This window comes from Centruroides vittatus, unplaced genomic scaffold (assembly GCF_030686945.1).
Source record: "Centruroides vittatus isolate TY-2023 unplaced genomic scaffold, ASM3068694v2 scaffold_1015, whole genome shotgun sequence".
NCBI classification, from domain to species: Eukaryota; Metazoa; Arthropoda; class Arachnida; order Scorpiones; family Buthidae; genus Centruroides; species Centruroides vittatus.
This window is the reverse complement of record NW_027122666.1, coordinates 3,775,014-3,796,856: the sequence shown is the minus strand read 5'-3', so window position 1 is coordinate 3,796,856 and position 21,843 is coordinate 3,775,014. Positions and strand designations below refer to the sequence as shown.

Below are 21,843 nucleotides of genomic sequence, written 5' to 3'. Positions count from 1 at the left end.
TTGAAACTTTTAAAACCAGTTATCTAGTAAATAGAAAAGATTTTCTTTATATATATATATATATATATATAAATTGATTAATGTTAAAGTAAATTATATCGCCAGATTTTAATCAATCTGTAATTTGGATAATTAATTATAAATATTAAGTAATTTGGGCTAAAGGTAGATAGTTAAGTCGCCATCCTCTGACAAATTTAATAATTCGAAGTAGATTGATTAATTTAGAATAGGTGAGCGCAGAAGAGTAATGGAGGGAGCCTTAAGGTTTTGTGGTGAAGCCATTAGCTGCCATATTGGAAACACTAAAGTAGAATGATCTCAACTTACTGCAAAGGAAATTAATATATTAAGCATAAAATGACAAGAGGTAAAAGCTAATTAATATTTAATGTGTATCTATATCTTATTTGTATTGTTTTACTAAAAATATGATTAAAGAAACTAATAATAAGAGAAGTTCAGATAAAATTTTCTTTGAAAAAAAGAAGAGTTTCTAAAAGCATATATAACTAGAGCCATTTTTTGCACATAAAACTATATATAGAACCCGTAAGACTCGAGAAAATGATCGATAATCTCAGTCAATCACATTCCAAATCTGATCCATCAGTTTCATAGTTTACAAGCATAAAACTTTCAAATTTGTCATATGCATCAGTATCATTGAAGGTCTAAACAACAATCGTATAATACGACTTTTATACTTCGTAAAAGTCTTAACAGATCTGCCGAAGGAGTGCCTTTAAGGCAGAGCCATCGAGAAGGGAAGCTGCACATTTTTCCTTAGATCCAAAGAAAACTTAGAGACCGTTGTTGTTTTTACCTCTGTAAAATTAATATTATTTTTTCTAATTGAAAATAAAATCTTTAAGGTTACTTTTTATTAATAAAGAATTACGCACTTCATCTTCATTCATTCAAAAAAAAAAAAAAAAAAAAATTGAAAATCAAAATAGCTGAAGAGGTCCGATAAGAGGCAAAAGAGGTCTCACTCTACTTTCAGGGCCCAGGGAGCTCTGGATTCTACTGCTTCAGGAGTACTTTCCATTGGAAATGGGCCTATATTTAAATGTTAGACATTTGAACAAAACCCGAAAAACTTCACGTGTAAACGAGTGATCACTCGAAGTACCTCTAGTTTGTGATATTATCCATTTGGCCACTTGTAAGGACTATAAATGCATTTGATTAGCAAACATACAAATCTTAGACTACCTTAAATTTTTTAAAACAAGCAGTCTTTAACACATAATATTAAAACTGAGTAGTACAGCTGAGAATAAGTAATCTTTCGTGTAGACTTCAATATAAATACGTAGAAAATTAAGCAACATAACGTCTTTTTTAAAATCTTCTATTGATCAATAAACAAACTTGAGTTACAGGACTCGTTACGACCTTTATACTCATCTTTAGTTGCCTTATTAAACTACGATAGACCTTTCTTAAAATTTTTTATAATTTGAATTTTAAAAAGAATTTAATTTCAATTATTAATTCTAAAATTTTTGTTTATATAAATAAATATACGTCAATATATCCGTCTAAATAAATTGCTAAACATATTGTATCATAAAGGAAAAATATGACATAACGAAAAGGAAGTGTCACTTTTAAAATATTGCGTATTTTTAATTTGTTAATTAATTCAAAAAACGTTTTAAAACGGAAAATGAATTTAAATGAATGAGTGAACAAAAATTAAAAAACGCATAATTCATTTGATTACTCCACAAATAATATACTTATTTTATGCTATTAATAATTTTAAATCTACTTTGATTGATTATGATTTTGTGTTGTAGTCGTTTTAATATTTAATTTTCTAATACACGAAGGAAAAGTATCATAAAATAAAACAATTGATGGAATTTACCAGAAAATAAGACACATCTTTCTGAAAAAAGTTCAAATCTTGGCAAATGTTTCAAGGTTAAAATCAATAAGGAGAAAGAAAAGTATTACTTTAACTTTATATCATAATAATATTCGTTTTTGAAGCTTTTTCAGCATTTGATATAAAACATTTATACATTTTATGCAAATTCTGTTTATTTTTTAAGATGTTTTAAGTCATATTTAATGAGTATGTTTCGATTCGGTTGAATAAAACTCTACAAGACTGCTTATAATTACAGAAAATATAAAATAAACTATCAATAATTGATTTTACTAACTGCGTTATCCGTATTTCGTAGAAAACAAGGTTACGAATTATGAGTTAAGGTTACGTCAAATCAACTTTTAAACGTGATTACAAAATAAGCATAATCGTTTACGACATCGCTTCCTTATGTAAAAATAGAAGAATGGAAAACATATGCAGGAAAATTTTATAATATATTAATATTATTAATGTTGCTATGTTATTTTTTATACCATATTAGCAGATTTGAACAATTCGACAAAAACTGCTAGCTTTTACCTCGCTGCTTTTACGAGTTTACCATAGTACTATTATAGTACTATTATTTTTGTTAACTATTATGTGGTATGAACTAAATCACGATCGAACGAATCGGGGAACACAAAGGACAACTATGTTTTATTTATTTTTCATATTACAAATAGAAAATGACCGAGGACAAACGCTTTCCATCCCCGAAAACGAGACAATATCTGAAACGCAAGTAACAATTAATAAAAATTTAAAACAAATGATCTCCCAAATTCGAAAAAAACGAAGGAAGATGTTCGTTTTAATTAGATTATTGATTGAATCGCATAATTTCTAAGATTAACGAAAAAATTTGATTTTTCGTATGATTAAAATTTCAGGTTTTTGTGGAAGGGGTTCTGAAATGTAAGCAATCGTAAAGTACAAAAATAGCCAAAAATGCTGTATTTTTTCTGCATCCAGAACTGCAGACGGTCCTATAGAAAACTACTGGGTCTAGAAAACTCAATATTTAAATTTAAGTCTCTCTCGTTATCAGTCGTTATCAGCTGGAAAAACTTTCGTATCGATAGATCAAAGTTTACGTGGGTTTCTCATAGAGCTATTTCACTTCATCTCACATGCTTTTATTTGTATTTTTATATTACACTACAAATAATGTAAAAGGCCTCCTATATATGATTGTAGAAATAACATATATATATATATATATATTTATTATTGAATTATTGTCAATTATTGAAAATATATCTTCAAGCCGCTTAAATTCTGGCATACAATATCGAAACTATCTCAAAGAAAGTCGAGTTGTTCATTGATTTTTCGTTCGTTACAAGTTTATCACTTGTAAAACCGAAACGATAAATCTAAGGTACACATTCTAATTGAATGTACAAATATGAACCTAGTTTGATTAAAATAGTGAGTGACAAGTAACACGCACTCCGTTGTGGCTACACGCTAAAGACCTTATCTGATATCACTACTATTGTTATTCAAAGTCCTATCAACCTAATGCACTTATGCTTGATAAATGTGCCTCACTAAGTGTTGCAAACTACAATAAACTTACTCCATAACGGATTAAATGGAGGACGTTAAAAATCTCATCTTTAAACTTTTAAATCTTTGGATTAAAATTCCTACAACTTTAATTTTTCAAAGTCTATACATAAAATTAAATAATAAAGAAAATGAAAGGTTATTCACACTTTTTATTACTTTATTTTATGAAAAGACTTCCATTTTAGTAATAATCCATGCAGCTTAATAATTTGTAATAGTAAATTTTAATTTATATTTTCCTTTTAAATTAGTATTACGTAGTACAATATAATAGAATAAACGCACTGCTCTATTATATTGGACTACAAATTTGAAAAAATTCTACATTAGATTTAAATAAATCACAATTAATTTAAAAGAATAAACGTATTTTATTAAGCAAATACAATTTTGAAACAGTAAATTACAATTTCGTAATAAATGGTATCATAAAAACACAACAAAATTCCTCCAGCTTAAAACACACGCAATATGTTCATTAGAGATACTAAGAACAGATGAGAAAGTAAATGTAAAATATTCCCATAAAATTTAATGTTGTTCGTATATCGTTTATAATAATGTTTCTTTTTTAAAGTTTTATATAATTTTATTCATAGGAATACAAGAATAATAAGTAAATCTACTGTAAAACTCCACAAAATAATATTTACCATAGCAATGATATTAAAATTTCTTGGATCTGTTTCAATTTTTTTTTAATTGTTATATTCATTATAATTTAACTTGCTTCTTATATTATAAAAACAATATACTTCATTTGTAAATTAAAGTTTAAAATAGCCATAAATTATAAAATCAAAGTTCAGTTTTAGAATTTTCTTCTTGAAAATTCATTGTGAAAACTAAATTGTTTGTTAACAAAGTTTAGTCGTTTTTACTTGTTAACAAACTAAACTTTTACATGAAATTTATTTTTTAATTAAATTCTGTTTATAGATTGATTTTTAAAGAACACAAATCTAATTCGAAACCGGCAGATCTAGCATTAAAAAAAACTTGAAAATTATGCAGGGCAACGAAAAACAACCGTTATATTTTAATTGCCTCAACCTTGAAATCTTATCAAATTGAAATCTTAGTTGCAACACTAGCCTATATATTTTAATGTACAAATTATTAATAATCTACTAGTATTAATATAAATATAGCAATAAAAAATCTTTAAAACAATTTAAAAGTTTTCTAATTGTCAAAATGAATTTTTTGGACTTCGAAGATTTTAATTTTGAATAAAAGCTTCGATGTAATTTGCAAAGTATCCAGGTTTATCCGTTCTTTTTAAATCGTCCCTGTGGGTAGACTTGGGCATTCTTCCGCTTCAGCATAGAGCAAGCACATTTCGACGACCCATTCTGAGAAGACGAATTCTACTTGCAATTTCATTAAATCTGCAACAGTACTGCTACAGGTACCTTGAAAGTTGTCTGATACGCAACTTCTCAACCGGCGTAACCCACTGAAAACGTAATTATAAATTAAAAAATTCGGCCTTGACATTGTTAAATAAATAACAAAACTGAACATAATTACCAACAAAATATGAGGAATTTAGATCCAGAAGTGTCTTCCAGTGAGTATTCCCAAGAAGCCAACATATCTTTAAAGCAAGATGACCAGATTCCGATGTTATTTTTAATGCATTCCGCTTCTTGCAAATAATCTAAAATGAATTTAGATTAAAATTATTCATACGATAAATTTGTATTTTATGTAAAGTTTAATCTAAATTCTTATTTTTAATAGTTAAAAAATAATATTAGATTCATCGTTAAAAATTGGATTGGATTGACGATATAATGCACGCAACAGGCGGTCGATTTGCCAAGGTAACTAATGGAGGACTTTTTATGGAAATATGGGAAATTGGCCCCTATTTACGTATTGTATGCGTGAAGAAAATTTGAAAATTTCCACCTGGCCAGCCCATTGGTGAAGCGCGAACTGACAACTAATTCCCAGTTTTTAGTGGCGTTATCCACTCGGACACGGGTAAACGAATATTTTTGATTATTTAACAAATTACTTTATATAAATTTAAATAAAATTTAAATAAAAAAAATTATATACTTTTATAAAATTGTTCGTCCGGATTACAAAAATTTTCCATGTTCTTTCCGGTTCCAGAAAAAGAAAATTCCATAACAATTCTATCCATTGAAGTTTGACAGTTTTGACTGAAGTTGTATAAACAGTTTCTCAGTTCTTCTAACGCCCTATATTAAACGAGACCAAATGAAAATAAATCATATTATTCCAAATTATTTACACGTTTTTTAATTGTCGAAACCTACCTGCATTGTCCAATCAATTCGTTTTCGTTTGTTGGAAGGACAGTTCCGTAATCTTTAATAAATTTCTGTCTATCCATTAAACATTTTGCTGCAACCTCAAGTCTACACTTTTTGTTCTTGCTTGCTGCCTCTTTATGACATTTATTTAAAAAACAAAGTTGAAATTGCATTACATCTTTTATATTTAACAAATATCTTTAATAAACAAATATTATTTATTTATAAAAAAATTATCATTTTAATACTATGAATATTCTAATAACAATAGTTTTTCAGTTATTGATTTTTACTTTCCCGGCCGTTATATATAAATGAGGAAGAGTATGGCGATCGGTCAAAAAATGACCATCCAATATTTTTACATTTTTGGACTCAGGGGACCTTGAAACGTCGAGAAATGCAAAACAATTAAATGTATGTATGTATGGATGTTAGTGTGTGTGGGTGCACGATTTTTTTCACCCCGTTTCAAGCTTAATAACTCGTGTAATTTTGTCGTAAATTTCTGAAATTTTGCAAGGAGATTTGTGTATTAGAGGGATTGACGCTATAAAATTTTTGTGATCAAAAGTCGCGGAGGTGAGGAGATAAAGAGGGTCGTGTGTATCTCCAGTAGAATCGGACTTAATGACGATTTTGCTCGTTATTAGTATTTATAATCTTTTGTATAAAACCTATCCGTACTCTCAAAATTAAGCATTTTGCCATTTAATAATAGTTGAAAATTTAAAATGTTGTATTAAAATACGATAACAGATAGCATCACCAAAATTTTAAATGTTACCTAGAAAGTTGAGCAACTCGTTGGTGGTTTCTTTTTTCTAGAAGATAACACGAAGAATTTTGGTTTTTGTAGTGTAGAAAGAAAAATGGATTTTGATTAATAATATTTGTATATCACATACTCTTTCTAATAAATAATTATCAGAATATTTACCAGTTATCTTTATTAAACCTAATTTTTTTTATTTGTAAAGTTAACTTTTCTCCAGGTTAGTGAGAGAAGTTTACTACTAAAAAATTTACGAACAAACGACCTTTACTTTGTAAATGTTTTAGTAGTAAGATAATTAAAAATAACTGATGTTAGTTGTAGAACATACATCTACAACAACTGATCTTAAGTGATAATAAAAACGAAAATTTAAATAAATTTATTATACACATCTCACCATTGAGCGGACAATAGGCATCACTAAACTGAATTTAGTCATTTTTAAAACTAAAATTAAGACAATTCAAACTTTTATACTGCTGGCGGTTAAGAATTTATGAGAAATAATTATCAAAAGGTGTTTAATTTTTATATTAACAACAAATATTAAATTCCAAAATCAAATATCTTTAGTAGTAATTACATTGTGTATACATTTTATATAAATCTCAAATTGCCGATATTGTTGTAAAACACAAAATTGTTCTAAAACATGTAAACATAAAACTTGTAACTTGTAAAAACTTGTTCGAAGCTCTATGATTTGTTATTATTAAATACATAATTAAATTTTTGTAAATTTTTATCAACTTATTTAATTGTAAGTTTTAATTTTTCAAAGCCTATTAAGTGTTAATAATTAATTCTATGTTTATTAATTTGGAAGTAACACTGCAATAAATTTTGACTCTGTTTAAAAATCGAAGATCTAAAAACGTACCGAATTCTATTTTACTCTGAAATTTATTTAATTTTCTGAAAATATAAAACTACTAATAGAAGAACAGCGAGAGAATGGAAGGAATATGGAGGACGTATGTACTAGAATACCCATACTACAGTTCATAAACATGACTGAAGCAATGTCATTGAGAGACTAGAAAAACGTAGTTGAAAAACTTGTTTTAAGCTGAAGATGGTCACAGATTTAACCGCAAACGTTTCTAAAAACGTTAACTGTATAAAGTAAGCAACTGTTCGATTTATTTATATATGAAAATGGCGCCACGTTTTGCCAACTTCCGTCCACATCGTAGAATAATAATAAATAAATAACTACATATAGACAACCAACTAACTATAGTTAAAATAAAAATTTAAATCTAAAGAAACGTAAATTAAAGCATTTACCTACTGAAAATAAAATAACAAATAAAATAATGATTTTCATCTCTCTCACTCAATGTGTAATGCGATGTAAGACTGAGCTTAACAGTTGTAGATATAGAATGCTATAAACTAGTTATTAATCGAAAAAAAAAATCTCTTGAAGTTTCTCCTCCTTACCTGTACATTACAAACCAGTAGATGACGTTTATACTTTATCACTTTATCTAATGACGTTTAGCATTTTGTTTTGAATATTTTACTTATCAGTTCATGTTGGTAAAATTATTTTCATTTATTCCTACAACCTAAACAGTTTAAGTTTATTGAATTAATTACATTAATTACTAAATTTTACGTGCTTAAATATCTATAAAATTAAAATAATTAAATATTTATTTTACTGTAAATTTTTCTAGAGAATTGTGTAGTTTTGTGTGAAAGACATTTTGGATCCTCCACATATTTTGGCTAACTGTGGGCGTTTTAAATCGCTACCAGAAAAAAGTTTGTTTGTACTATTCTCTCTAGGTCTTTTTTTCTTAAAATTCTTTCTGATCCTTGTTATCAGATTAAGGTATTTTGTTTTTAAGAGTCTGTTAATCTTCTGTCTTAGGGACGTGATTCTTCTGCTTTAAATTCGGTTCAATTGCTGATGAAGTTTGGGCGCATTGACAGTTTGTGGCTTTTTTGCTAATAATTTGTGTTATAGGTAAACGATATTATTATTATTTTGGCAAATGCTTTCTAATTTAATTCAATTTTGATCTTATTTTATTCTAATTTTATAATTCTGTATAGAATGTAGCTAATATTTAATATTTTGTATTTGTGAAATTTCTTTTTCAACATTTGAACTTCATTGTGGTCGCTGAATACTTTTTGTTCAGTTTATCAATGAATGCTCTCAAGAATGAGAAGTTTCGGCATTAAACAAGCCACTTGAATTCACGATTCTTCATTGGTGATTTGAGAATGACAAACCCGTTATCTTTTTATATATATGTACTGTACATTCGTAAGACATTTAATCAAAACTTTTTTATTTCCGAATTGAAATAGTTGGTATAAGAAAATTCTGTCAAATGCTTTCCTATACATAGTTAAGGCATTAGACAAGATTAGTGACGTGTCTAAAATTCCAATAAGTTAACTTTATATTTGAGCATTCTCTCATTAGCTTGTATAGAGCCTTGATTGTTACAAGTAATCAAACCTTTTCATATGGAACGGAAAGTACCCAAATTGTCATATGCATAAGCATCCTTAAAGGTCTGAATAACAGTTGTGTAATACGTCTTTTCTAATTCGTAAAAGTCTTAACAGATTTTGCCAAAGGAGTGCCTTTCAGATAGAGCTACAGAAAAGGAAAGCTGCACATTTTCTTTAGACCCGAAGAAAACTTAGAGACCGTTGTTGTTTTTACCTCTGCAAAATTAATATTATTTTTTCTAATTGAAAATAAAATCTTTAAGGTTACTTCTTACTAATGAAGAATTACGCACTTCGTTCGTTCAAAAAAAAAAAAAAAAAAATCAAAATGGATTTCACTGTATTTTCAGGACCCATAAAGTTCTGTATTCTACTGCTCCAGGAGTACTTTCCATGAGAAGTTGGCCCATATTTAGGGGTTAGACACGTGAACAAGACCCGAAAAACTTCACGTGTAAACGAGTGATCACGCGAAGTACCTCTAGTTTGTGATATTATCCATTTGGCCACTTGTAAGGACTATAAATGTATTTGATTAGCAAACATACAAATCTTAGACTAGCTTAAATTTTTTAAAACAAGCAGTCTTTTACACATGATATTAAAACTGAGTAGTACAGCTGAGAATAAGTAATCTTTCGTGTAGACTTCAATATAAATACGTAGAAACTTAAGCAACATAACGTTTTTTTTAAAATCTTCTATTGACCAATAAACAACCTTGAGTTACAGCACTCCTTTCGAACTTTATACTTCTTATTAAACTGTGATAGACCTTTCTTAAAATTATTTTTAATTTGAATTTTAAAAAGAATTTAATTTCAATTATTAATTCTAAAATTTTTGTTTATATAAATAAATATACGTCAATATATTCGTCTAAATAAATTGCTAAACATATTGTATCATAAAGGAAAAATATGACATAACGAAAAGGAAGTGTCACTTTTAAAATATTGCTTATTTTTAATTTGTTAATTAATTCAAAAAACGTTTTAAAACGGAAAATGAATTTAAATGAATGAGTGAACAAAAATTAAAAAACGCATAATTCATTTGATTACTCCACAAATAATATACTTATTTTATGCTATTAATAATTTTAAATCTACTTTGATTGATTATGATTTTGTGTTGTAGTCGTTTTAATATTTAATTTTCTAATACACGAAGGAAAAGTATCATAAAATAAAACAATTGATGGAATTTACCAGAAAATAAGACACATCTTTCTGAAAAAAGTTCAAATCTTGGCAAATGTTTCAAGGTTAAAATCAATAAGGAGAAAGAAAAGTATTACTTTAACTTTATATCATAATAATATTCGTTTTTGAAGCTTTTTCAGTATTTGATATAAAACATTTATACATTTTAGACAAATTCTGTTTATTTTTTAAGATGTTTTAAATCATATTTAATGAGTATGTTTCGATTCGGTTGAATAAAACTCTACAAGACTGCTTATAATTACAGAAAATATAAAATAAACTATCAATAATTGATTTTACTAACTGCGTTATCCGTATACTTCGTGCAAAACAAGGTTACGAATTATGAGTTAAGGTTACGTCAAATCAACTTTTAAACGTGATTACAAAATAAGCATAATCGTTTACGACATCGCTTCCTTATGTAAAAATAGAAGAATGGAAAACATATGCAGGAAAATTTTATAATATATTAATATTATTAATGTTGCTATGTTATTTTTTATACCATATTAGCAGATTTGAACAATTCGACAAAAACTGCTAGCTTTTACCTCGCTGCTTTTACGAGTTTACCATAGTACTATTATAGTACTATTATTTTTGTTAACTATTATGTGGTATGAACTAAATCACGAGTCGAACGAATCGGGGAACACAAAGGACAACTATGTTTTATTTATTTTTCATATTACAGATAGAAAATGACCGAGGACAAACGCTTTCCATCCCCGAAAACAAGACAATATCTGAAACGCAAGTAACAATTAATAAAATTTAAAACAAATGATCTCCCAAATTCAAAAAAAACAAAGGAAGATGTTCGTTTTAATTAGAATATTGATTAAATCGTATAATTTCTAAGATTAACACAATGATTTCATTTTTTTATGATTAAAATTTTATCCGTTAGATTAAATTTGATCGAGTACAGCATCTTGAATTTAATTAGTTCGTTTACGATCACATTGTTATAACTCGAAACATATTATATTATAATGCCGTGTGTTTATTTTTGTCGATTATTAATATTATTATCATTATCGGACGATCGGAGAGGCGAGACGGTTGAGAAATCAACTCATCTCTCTGGAAGATCAAAACTTGAATTCGTCAAAAAGAATTGGAGGATTCAACTCCTAATTATAGACGATCTGTAGATAATACTGAATTTATGGACAATCTGTCTCGGATATGTCAGGACCATCTCTCATCACCCTGCCGCTCCCGTGTAAGGGTAAAAAGAAAATAAAACACTTTAAAGGAAAAAATCGAAGGAATCTTATGTCGCTGTTATTTTATAATTTGGTTTAAAACTATTTACTAAATATATTTTATTTTAAAAATTCAATACTTAACATGCTGGTGTTACTGCCAGGACTCTCGATAAATATAAAACCTCGAGAAAAATGAACACACAGCATTATATATATAAATGAAAACGTTTGTTTTAAGTTCGAAGTATTTGAATGTATTTCAAATTATCGATTGGATTTATATGTATCGATTAGTCTACATCTGATTACTGTCTTTACATGTAGCGCCATCTATTGGAACGAATTAACAAAATAATTAACTAAATATAATTCTTACAAAAAAGTATATAATTTTAAAAAATGTATATTATATTCACTGAATTACTGCGACAATGATACAGCGCACAATAGACGTGCCATATGCCATCACTGCGAGAGGTAGCACATAACACTTACCTGCATGGAGTGTAGTAGTGTTTTGCCCCCGTACATCATACTTTTCCTGTTAGAAATAGAGTCGTGCCGGTTATATATCTAATTCCGTTCAGGGCAAAATTTTTGAATTGAAATAACGTGACTTGCAGTACAAATCGGAAGTTCATATATAGTTAATCTGGTCCTCTTTCTCTTACTATTTGGGATAGATTTTTGGAAATTTAGGGAAATTTTAAAAGGGATGTATCTCATTCAATTTTTTGCGACTTTTATTAAAATTCATTCATAATTAATAAAATATTTTTATGGTTTTCTTAGTGTGTGCTCTCTTTGATAGCCATTAATATTGATAACATTAAAACTCCGTTAATTGTCGAATCACATACAGATTATTGTATTCTATAAGTTACTATTATATTTAAACTAATATTAATTATTTTTCTGCTTAAAAACAATGATAGTGATTAAAACTACATATAATTCTTTTCTTTTTTAACTCTTTCAGCTTTGTGGGGACTAAGAGAGACCCTCCAGGAAGCGTCTAAAAACATGCGAGTTGAGTCACGTGGTGCCATACTGAGGCTAGTTTTTATTTTAAGATAGTGAAATTATCGGAATCGCATTAAAATCTACGATTATTCTTTTTATTTTTGCATACTGTTTCATTTTTAATGGTGAAAATACTCGTGGGTTAAAAATGCGTTTCACTACTGTTTCATGTATACATAACAAGGCAAAGTATTGAAATTTTGTCAAATTTAACTATCCGAGTTATTTGCAATTTCCACCTTTTCAGAGCTCCTGAACCCCAAAAAGTCAAAAAAATTAAAATGAGAAAATCCATGTGTGGTTGTATAATACAAATTTCTGTTTGAACTTTCCAAACAACAAGATAACATTAGAATAAATGAATTTACTTGATATCTGTAAATTTCATTTTATATAATTTTATTTATTAGAAAATAGACGAATTTTAATTTTTAAAGTGAAATAATTCAACTGAATTAATGTTATGATGTAACGCGTCACGTATTTATCAACGGTAACCAATTGTTAGAATGCATTGTTGGATGATTCCATTATTAGCGCCGTTTTGTTGAAGGAGAAAATACGAAACCGCGAAGAGAAGACGAGGAATCGTTAACGTTAAAGAGATGTTATTCAAGTGTGAGTTAGGACGAATGAAACTACACAAGTGATGTTAATCACGTGAAGAGTTGCATTCTTTCCAACTCTCAGTGGAACTCTGACGCAGCCACCTCTCCGTGGCGAGTTCTGGGTTGCCGTTCGTTTGGAAATAAGGAAGGGCAAGCGAAGAGTTGCGTGTTTTTCTTTATTTTATTATTATTAGAAATGATAAAAAAAAGCCAACACATGTAGGAATAACAGAAGTAAGAGGCAATTACTTATTGTGACAACGTCACAATGTCTTGTTCCTGTGACCTAAAAGCATAATTTGTCTTATAAATAACTATTATTCAATTGTAATATCTCGTATTCAAGTGATATTGATATCGAAATGAGTGATTTGACATAGAAATTTAAAGATGCCACTTTATTATAGACGTTAATTTTATTTATTGTTAGATGGCTAATTTGTAAAAATACTTACAACTTGAACATTAATAGAATGAAATCCTTTTCTATTTATAAATAATTTCACATTGTATTTGCAGGCTGGAGGTGCCGTGATTGAGGTGCCAATATGAGTGCAATCCATAAGTAAATAAATAGTAAAAATTATCATATAATTAAATAAGAAACTATCATTTTATACACTAAAACAAATATACATGCACACGTTTTTCAAGTAATTTCACTAAGTCCAAGCTGATCAAAATCGGTGGATAGCAGGAGCACCCGTATAGTACATTAGGGCACTTGGGCATGTGCCTTCTTTTGTCGTCGGGATGCCCTTTTCTTAATTCCAAACTGAGCTCTAAAGTTTCACTTTATTTTAAAATTAGTTACTCAGTTTTATCACAGAAAACTTTTTTACTGATGACAAATTTAAAATAAAAATATTTCTATTAACCGAAATTTGTTCTATCGAATCGTGATCGAGTACCGAGTTATTATTGTATCTAATTAAAGCGATTTTGATATATGCGGTAGCATCGAAAAATTAATTAATTGCATTAAGAAAGGACAGAGACGAACGGACGACAGTGGAAATTTATAGGTCTACAATTTTTTAAAATTGCAACCCAATAAGTACCCTTCAGTAACCGAGTGAATAAAACCACCGAACACCAGTCGTGAGTCGGACTGGCCACAGAGTTTTCTGTGTTTTCTTCGCGTAAGTAAGGCCAGGAACACACATGCGTAAAATTGTGTGGCAGAAAACTGAATTAGAAATCAGCTTTCAGTTCAGTTTCTGTTTTACGCTTTTATGCCAGGACACACATACGTAAAAATTCTGGCCGAATAGTCACTAACAGTGCTAATTTTATTAATTTTTTCCTCTCATATATCTATCTCCTTGTACAGTACCTTCCATTTTTTCGCCGCTTCAATAAAAAAATATGAATAATCTTCAATTTTCTTTTATTTTATGAAAATACTTCATTTTATTATTAATTCATACAGTTTAATACCTTTCGTTAGTAAATTTTAATTTATATTTTCCTTTTAAATTAGTATTACGTAGGCCAACACAACAACAATACGATTTAATGAAAGAATACTTCCTGAATTCGAGGTCAAAGTTATTTACACGTTTTGCATCTAAGAAATATAAGGTCGTTACTTTTTTATTATGGGCTGAAAATTTGAAAAAATTCTATATTATATTTAGAAAAATCACAATTAATTTGAAAGAATAAACGTTGTTTATTAAGCAAATACAATTTCGAAACCGTAAATTAATATTTCGTAATAAATGGAATGAAAAAAAATAAAATTCCTCCATCTTGAAACTCGCACGCAATATTTTCATTAGAGATACTAAGAACAGATGAGAAAGTAAATGTAAAATATTTTCCATAAAACTTAATGTTGTTTGTATGTCATCCATAATAATAAAGCTTTCTTTTTAATTTTTATATAATTTTATCCATACGAATACAAGAATAATAAGTAAATCTATCACAAAACTCCACAAAATATACTAGCAATGATATTTAAATTTCTTGAATCTGTTTCAAAAATCTTTAATTGTTATATTCATTATAATTTAACTTGCTTCTTATGTTATAAAAGTAATATACTTCATTTGTGAATTAAAGTTTAAAATTGCCATAAATTATAAAATCAAAGTTCAGTTTTGAATTTTCTTTTTGAAAATTCATTGTGAAAACTAAATTTTTGTTGGTTAACAAAGTTTAGTTGTTTTTGCTTGTTAACAAACTAAACTTTTACATGAAATTTATTTTTTAATTAAATTCTGTTTATAGATTGTTTTTCATTATCTTGTATATTTTTCTAGTTCTTTATACAAGAATTCCCGATTTCGGATTAAATTTGTGTTCTTTAAAAATCAATCTTTATATTTTGATGGTCGCAATCTTGGAATGTTATCAAATTGAAATCTTATTTGTAACATTGGCCTATATATTTTCATTCATAATTAATAATAAATTACCATTAGTTAAAAAAGATTAAAACAATTTTAAAAGTTTTCTAATTGTCAGAACGATACTTTTAGTGTTAAATTAAACAATCTTCTTACAGGAATACTGAAATCCTCATAAATCAACACTCAAAACACCTTAAAAGACCAGTAGTAAAAAACTTTAATGTGAAACAAACGCTTTCGACCGTACTTTCGGTCTTCTTCAGGTTTAAAAAACCAATGATATTCGAACAAGTGAATAAAATAACGGAATTATTTTAAAAAATGGAACCGCAGAAACGGATTTTAAAATAATAAACGGTTAAGCACGTGCGTTACCATGGCGATGGAATGGTATACGTAATACAAGAAAAACGTAATACAACTTTTAGTCTTCGAAGATTTTAATTTTGAGCAAAAGCTTCGATGTAATTTGCATAAAATCCAGGTTTATCCGTTCTTTTTAAATCGTCTCCTGTGGGTAGAGTTGGGCATTTTTCCGATTCAGCATAGCTCAAGCACGTTTCGACGGAAATTTCTGAGAAAGCGAATTCTATTTGCATTTTCATTAAATCTGCAACAGTACTGCTACATGCACTTTGAAAGTTGTCTGATACGCATGTTTTCAACCGGCGTAACCCACTGAAAACGTAATTATAAATTAAAAAATTCGGCCTTGACATTGTTAAATAAACAACAAAACTGAACATAATTACCAACAAAATATGAGGAATTTAGATCCAGAAGTGTCTTCCAGTGAGTATTCCCAAGAAGCCAACATATCTTTAAAGCAAGATGACCAGATTCCGATGTTATTTTTAATACATTCCGCTTCTTGCAAATAATCTAAAATGAAATTATTAAAATAATTCATACGATAAATTTGTATTTTATGTAAAGTTTAATCTAAATTCTTATTTTTAATAATTAAAACATAATATTAGGTTCATCGTTAAAAATTGGTTTAGATTGACGGTATAAGGAACGCAACAGGTAGTCGATTTACCAAGGGAATTCCTTCCTGGAGGACTTTTTTTTATGGAAATATGGGAAATTGGCCCCTATTTACGTATTGTATGCGTGAAGAAAATTTGCAAATTTTTACCTGGCCGGTCCATTGGCGAAGCGCGAACTGACAACTAATTCCCAGTTTTTAGTGGCGTTATCCACTCAGACACGGGTAAACGAATATTTTTGATTATTTAACAAATTACTTTATATAAATTTAAATAAAATTTAAATAAAAAAAATTATATACTTTTATAAAATTGTTCGTCCGGATTACAAAAATTTTCCATGTTCTTTCCGGTTCCAGAAAAAGAAAATTCCATAACAATTCTATCCATTGAAGTTTGACAGTTTTGACTGAAGTTGTATAAACAGTTTCTCAGTTCTTCTAACGCCCTATATTAAACGAGACCAAATGAAAATAAATCATATTATTCCAAATTATTTACACGTTTTTTAATTGTCGAAACCTACCTGCATTGTCCAATCAATTCGTTTTCGTTTGTTGGAAGGACAGTTCCGTAATCTTTAATAAATTTCTGCCTATCCATTAAACATTTTGCTGCAACCTCAAGTCTACACTTTTTGTTCTTGCTTGCTGCCTCTTTATGACATTTATTTAAAAAAACAAAGTGGAAATTTCATTACATCTTTTATATTTAACGAATATTTTTAATAATATTTGTTTATTTATTTATTAAAATTTATCATTTTAAAACTATGAATATATTCTAATAACAATAGTTTTTCAGTTATTGATTTTTACTTTCCCGGCCGTTATATATATAAATGAGGAAGAGTATGGCGATCGGTCAAAACATCCAATATTTTTACATTTTTGGACTCAGGGGACCTTGAAACGTCGTGAAATGCAAAACAATTCAATGTTTTTTCCTGTATGTATGGATGTTAGTGTGTGTGGGTGCACGATTTTTTCACCCCGTTTCAAGCTTAATAACTCGTGTGATTTTGTCGTGAATTTCTGAAATTTTGCAGGGAGATTTGTGTATTAGAAGGATTGATGCTATTAAATTTTGGTGATATTAAAGGTCGAAAAGGTGGGGAGGTAAAGGGGGTTGTGTGTATCTCTAGTAGAATCGGACTTAATGAGGATTTTATTCGTTATTAGCATTTATAATATTTCATCTCTACTCTCAAAATTAAACAATTCCCATTTTATAATAGTTGAAAATATAAAAGGTTGTAATAAAATATGATAACAGATGACGCCACGAAAATTTTAAATGTCGCCAAGAAACTTGTTGCTGCTTTCTTTTTTTACAAAATGATAACTGTTGTCTTACGTGATTGTACTATCAAAGAGTACACGAAAACTTAAATCATCTTTATTTTCTGACTTATAGAGGGCTAAAAAATAAATTTAACTTTAAACCATTTGTTAAAAAATGAAATTGACTTTTTAACCATTTAAAAAGTCAAACAAGTTTTTTCGTAGAGAGAAAATACTTTTTTTATTACAAGATATTTATTCTTAAATGCTTTTCGCTAGTTTTTCCGGCCTCCTCAGTAGGGCATGCAAATACGAAATGTAATTCAAAAAGCCAACAATGAGAAATTTCGGTTAGTGTGTACCTAGGTAGCCAAGATGGCGGCCATCTTGACTGCGATTTACGATGGAGCACACGTGATCACGTGATTTGCTCCGCGATTTATTAAATACTAAATTCCGATTTTAGAATTTAAGGATTTTGTTGAAATAATTTACCATTTCGAAATATTAAAAAAATAAATAAAAATAAACGATAATTATATAATGTTATTACTTACGTCAATTTGCATGCTGCTATTCCTCTCTTTTTTTCCGACGCTTGGTTTGGACAGGAATTAATAACGTTTGTCTACTTGTCTTTCTGTTCTTCTTTCTTTCGTTCCTACTTTTATCGTTATCATCATCAGTAATATTGCATTCCTTTCTTTTCTTCACCTTTTCTTCGACCACCTTTTTTACTTTTTTGTGAATATTAGAAACTGGGGCTGCAGGGACTGTCTCGGGTTCTTTTTTTAGCGTGATTTCGGAACGATCGTTTACTTGACAGATAAAACAGCTCTTGTCTTCTCGACATATTTCCCCTACAACCCATTTCGTACTTTTTAGTTTGCGGCCTTTTTCATATTTTCGTTTCAATATGACAGTCTCGTCGATTTCGACGGTTTTCTTCGGACCTCCGATTTTAAACAACGTCATATTGTGCAGAGCAACTAGCATAATAAAACATATATATGGTTGGACCAGTCGACAGCAGCCTTATTCGAAATGCCTACAGCAATACCCGAGGTGGTCGAAGAGCATTCCAATGCAATGTAATGCCATATAAAAGAAAAGATTCTACTCCACGATATTTTTCCACATTTACCTTTAAAGGTTCCTTCGAATGCAGAACTATTTCTTCGACATTTTTTGCATCTCATCAAACACGAATCTCGGTCGTGTCGATAAAAAATTAGGCACGAATTGGAACAATTCTTACAAACACTTCCTCAATATGCTGTAATCCTAGACTCACCGCAAATTAAAAACCTTTATCGATTCTGGGGTCCATACCTCATTCGGAAAATTCCGATTCGAGCACTCGATAGAAATCATGGGCGGTGCACGCTGCCCAAAACTCTTGGGAAGAAATATCGAAAGAACTCATAACTAACCAATTAATATTAAACGAAAAACTTCGAAAAGAAAAAAAAAATTACGTCTAAAGTCAAAAATCAATCGAATCAACACAATTATCACACCTGTTACCACTTTCCGCCGATAACTCTACACGAAATGCGTCGTTACTATTAATTTGCATATCACAACGCGATAGTCCGCAGCTCCCTCCATCTTGACGTCACTAAGTAATTCCTAAATGCATTTCGCTAGTTTTTCCGGCCTCCTCAGTAGGGCTTGCAAATACGAAATGTAATTCAAAAAGCCAACAATGACAAATTTCCATTACCATCTTCTGTCTCGTGTTTACAACTTTTATACCCGACAAGGTTTACCCAGCATTCCGCTGGCAGCACGCCATTATTCAAATTTACAGTTACTTTGCACAATTGCAAAGTGTTCTTTAAATTTTCTTTTTTACACAGTTTGTTTCTTTGTATACAATCTTTACTTTATTAATATTAATTTGACAATTATGAGCATTACAATGCAAAAATACAGGTGAAGTACTAACTTTTAGTCGTACCGCAGCGAGATGTTCCGATAATCTAACCTTCAACTTCCGTTTTGTTTCTCCAACGTAAAAACTTGGAATTCCGCACGTGCATTGTAATCTGTACACCACTTCCTCCAACGGATTTTTTTTATATTAATATTAGCTATTTTCTTTAGTTCAGACAAACTATTTTTCTGGATAGGAGCTAATTTTATTAAAGTTTCATAAAAAATTTTTTGATATTTTTCATATAATTCTTTAATATACGGAAAGGATACATACTTTTTAACTTCCTGTTTTTTTTGTTACTTGACATCTATTTAACATGAAATCATCATACCACTTTTTAAAATAATTTCCCTGGGTATGCATTCAACAAATACTTCTTATTCACTGTTTTTATTTCTTTTTCTCACACATTAAATTTATTTGTTCTGGAATTTAATAAAATTAGCTCCTATCCAGAAAAATAGGTTGTCTGAACTAAAGAAAATAGCTAATATTAATAAAAAAAAAGATCCGTTGGAGGAAGTGGTGTACAGATTACAATGCACGTGCGGAATTCCAAGTTTTTACGTTGGAGAAACAAAACGGAAGTTGAAGGTTAGATTATCGGAACATCTCGCTGCGGTACGACTAAAAGTTAGTACTTCACCTGTATTTTTGCATTGTAATGCTCATAATTGTCAAATTAATATTAATAAAGTAAAGATTGTATACAAAGAAACAAACTGTGTAAAAAAGAAAATTTAAAGAACACTTTGCAATTGTGCAAAGTAACTGTAAATTTGAATAATGGCGTGCTGCCAGCGGAATGCTGGGTAAACCTTGTCGGGTATAAAAGTTGTAAACACGAGACAGAAGATGGTAATGGAAATTTGTCATTGTTGGCTTTTTGAATTACATTTCGTATTTGCAAGCCCTACTGAGGAGGCCGGAAAAACTAGCGAAATGCATTTAGGAATAAATATCTTGTAATAAAAAAAGTATTTTCTCTCTACGAAAAAACTTGTTTGACTTTTTAACCATTTATAAATTGTATTTCATTTTTTAACAAATGGTTTAAAGTTAAATTATTTTTTAGCCCTCTATAAGTCAGAAAATAAAGATGATTTAAGTTTTCGTGTACTCTTTGATAGTACAATCACGTAAGATTGAAAAATCCTGACTCCATTGCTTTTAATAATTTATTTTATTTTTACGATAACTGTTGTGTAATTACTTATACAAGCAGGTCAGACAACCAACGAAAACTTTAATTAACTTTAATGAATACTTTTCAAAGGACCGAAAACGGAGAATTTTGGCCTTTGTAGTGTAGAAAGAAAAATGGATTTTGATTGATAATATTTGTATATCACATACTCTTCCTAATAAATAATTATCAGAATATTTACCAATTATCTTTATTAAATCTAATTTTGTAATTTGTAAAGTTCACTTTTCTCCAGATTAGTGAGAGAAGTTTTATTACTAAAGGATTTACGAAGAAACGACCTTTACTTTGTAAATGTTTTAGCAATAAAATAATCTGCAACAACTGATCTTAAGTGATAATAAAAGGAAAATTTAAATAAATTTATTATATGTATCTCATCATTGAGCTATTGAGGAAAATATGCATCACTAAACTGAATTTACTCATTTTTAAAACTAGAGTTAAGATGGTTACGGACGCTGAAAGATTATTGTCATTTCTAGTTCTCTAGTTCTCTATTTCTATCACCTATTCCTACATTTATATATCAAAATGACGCCACATTTTGCAAACTTGTGTGCACCTCGAAATATAATAATAAATAATTAACTACATACAGACAACCAAATAGATATAGTTAAAAAAAACTTAAATAAAAAAGTAAATTAAAGCATTTACCTACTGAAAAGAAAATCACAAATAACAAAATGATTTTCATCTCTCTTACTTAATGTTATGCGATGTAATGCTGGGCTTGAGAGTTATATAGAATGCTGTAAACTAGTTATTAAAAAAAAATTACTTAAAGATTCTACTCATTACCTGTACATTACAAACCAGTAGATGACGTTTCTACTTTATTAGTTTATTTAATTACGTCTAGTATTTCGTTTCGAATATTTTACTTGTTAATTTTCTGTTCGTGTTAGTATAATTATTTAATATTATTTTTATTTATTCGTACAGTCTAAACAGTTTAAATTTATTGAACTAATTACAATAATTACT

General features: G+C 28.9%; 2 protein-coding genes across 2 annotated transcripts; both read right to left on the bottom strand.

Annotated features, from left to right (window-relative positions):
- Window positions 1–3,817: 3,817 nt before the first annotated feature.
- On the bottom strand, window positions 3,818–7,938 carry LOC136986391 (uncharacterized). Its single transcript, XM_067283916.1, has 5 exons — window positions 7,826–7,938; window positions 5,761–5,890; window positions 5,537–5,682; window positions 5,000–5,129; window positions 3,818–4,925 (listed from the first exon to the last, which is right to left on the bottom strand). The coding sequence occupies exons 1-5, from the start codon at window positions 7,863–7,865 to the stop codon at window positions 4,748–4,750; spliced, it is 624 nt and encodes a 207-aa protein (XP_067140017.1). The 5' UTR covers window positions 7,866–7,938; the 3' UTR covers window positions 3,818–4,747.
- A 7,911-nt stretch (window positions 7,939–15,849) lies between these two features.
- Window positions 15,850–21,609, bottom strand: LOC136986208 (uncharacterized). Its single transcript, XM_067283694.1, has 5 exons — window positions 21,514–21,609; window positions 16,948–17,077; window positions 16,724–16,869; window positions 16,182–16,311; window positions 15,850–16,107 (listed from the first exon to the last, which is right to left on the bottom strand). The coding sequence occupies exons 1-5, from the start codon at window positions 21,551–21,553 to the stop codon at window positions 15,870–15,872; spliced, it is 684 nt and encodes a 227-aa protein (XP_067139795.1). The 5' UTR covers window positions 21,554–21,609; the 3' UTR covers window positions 15,850–15,869.
- Window positions 21,610–21,843: the final 234 nt, after the last annotated feature.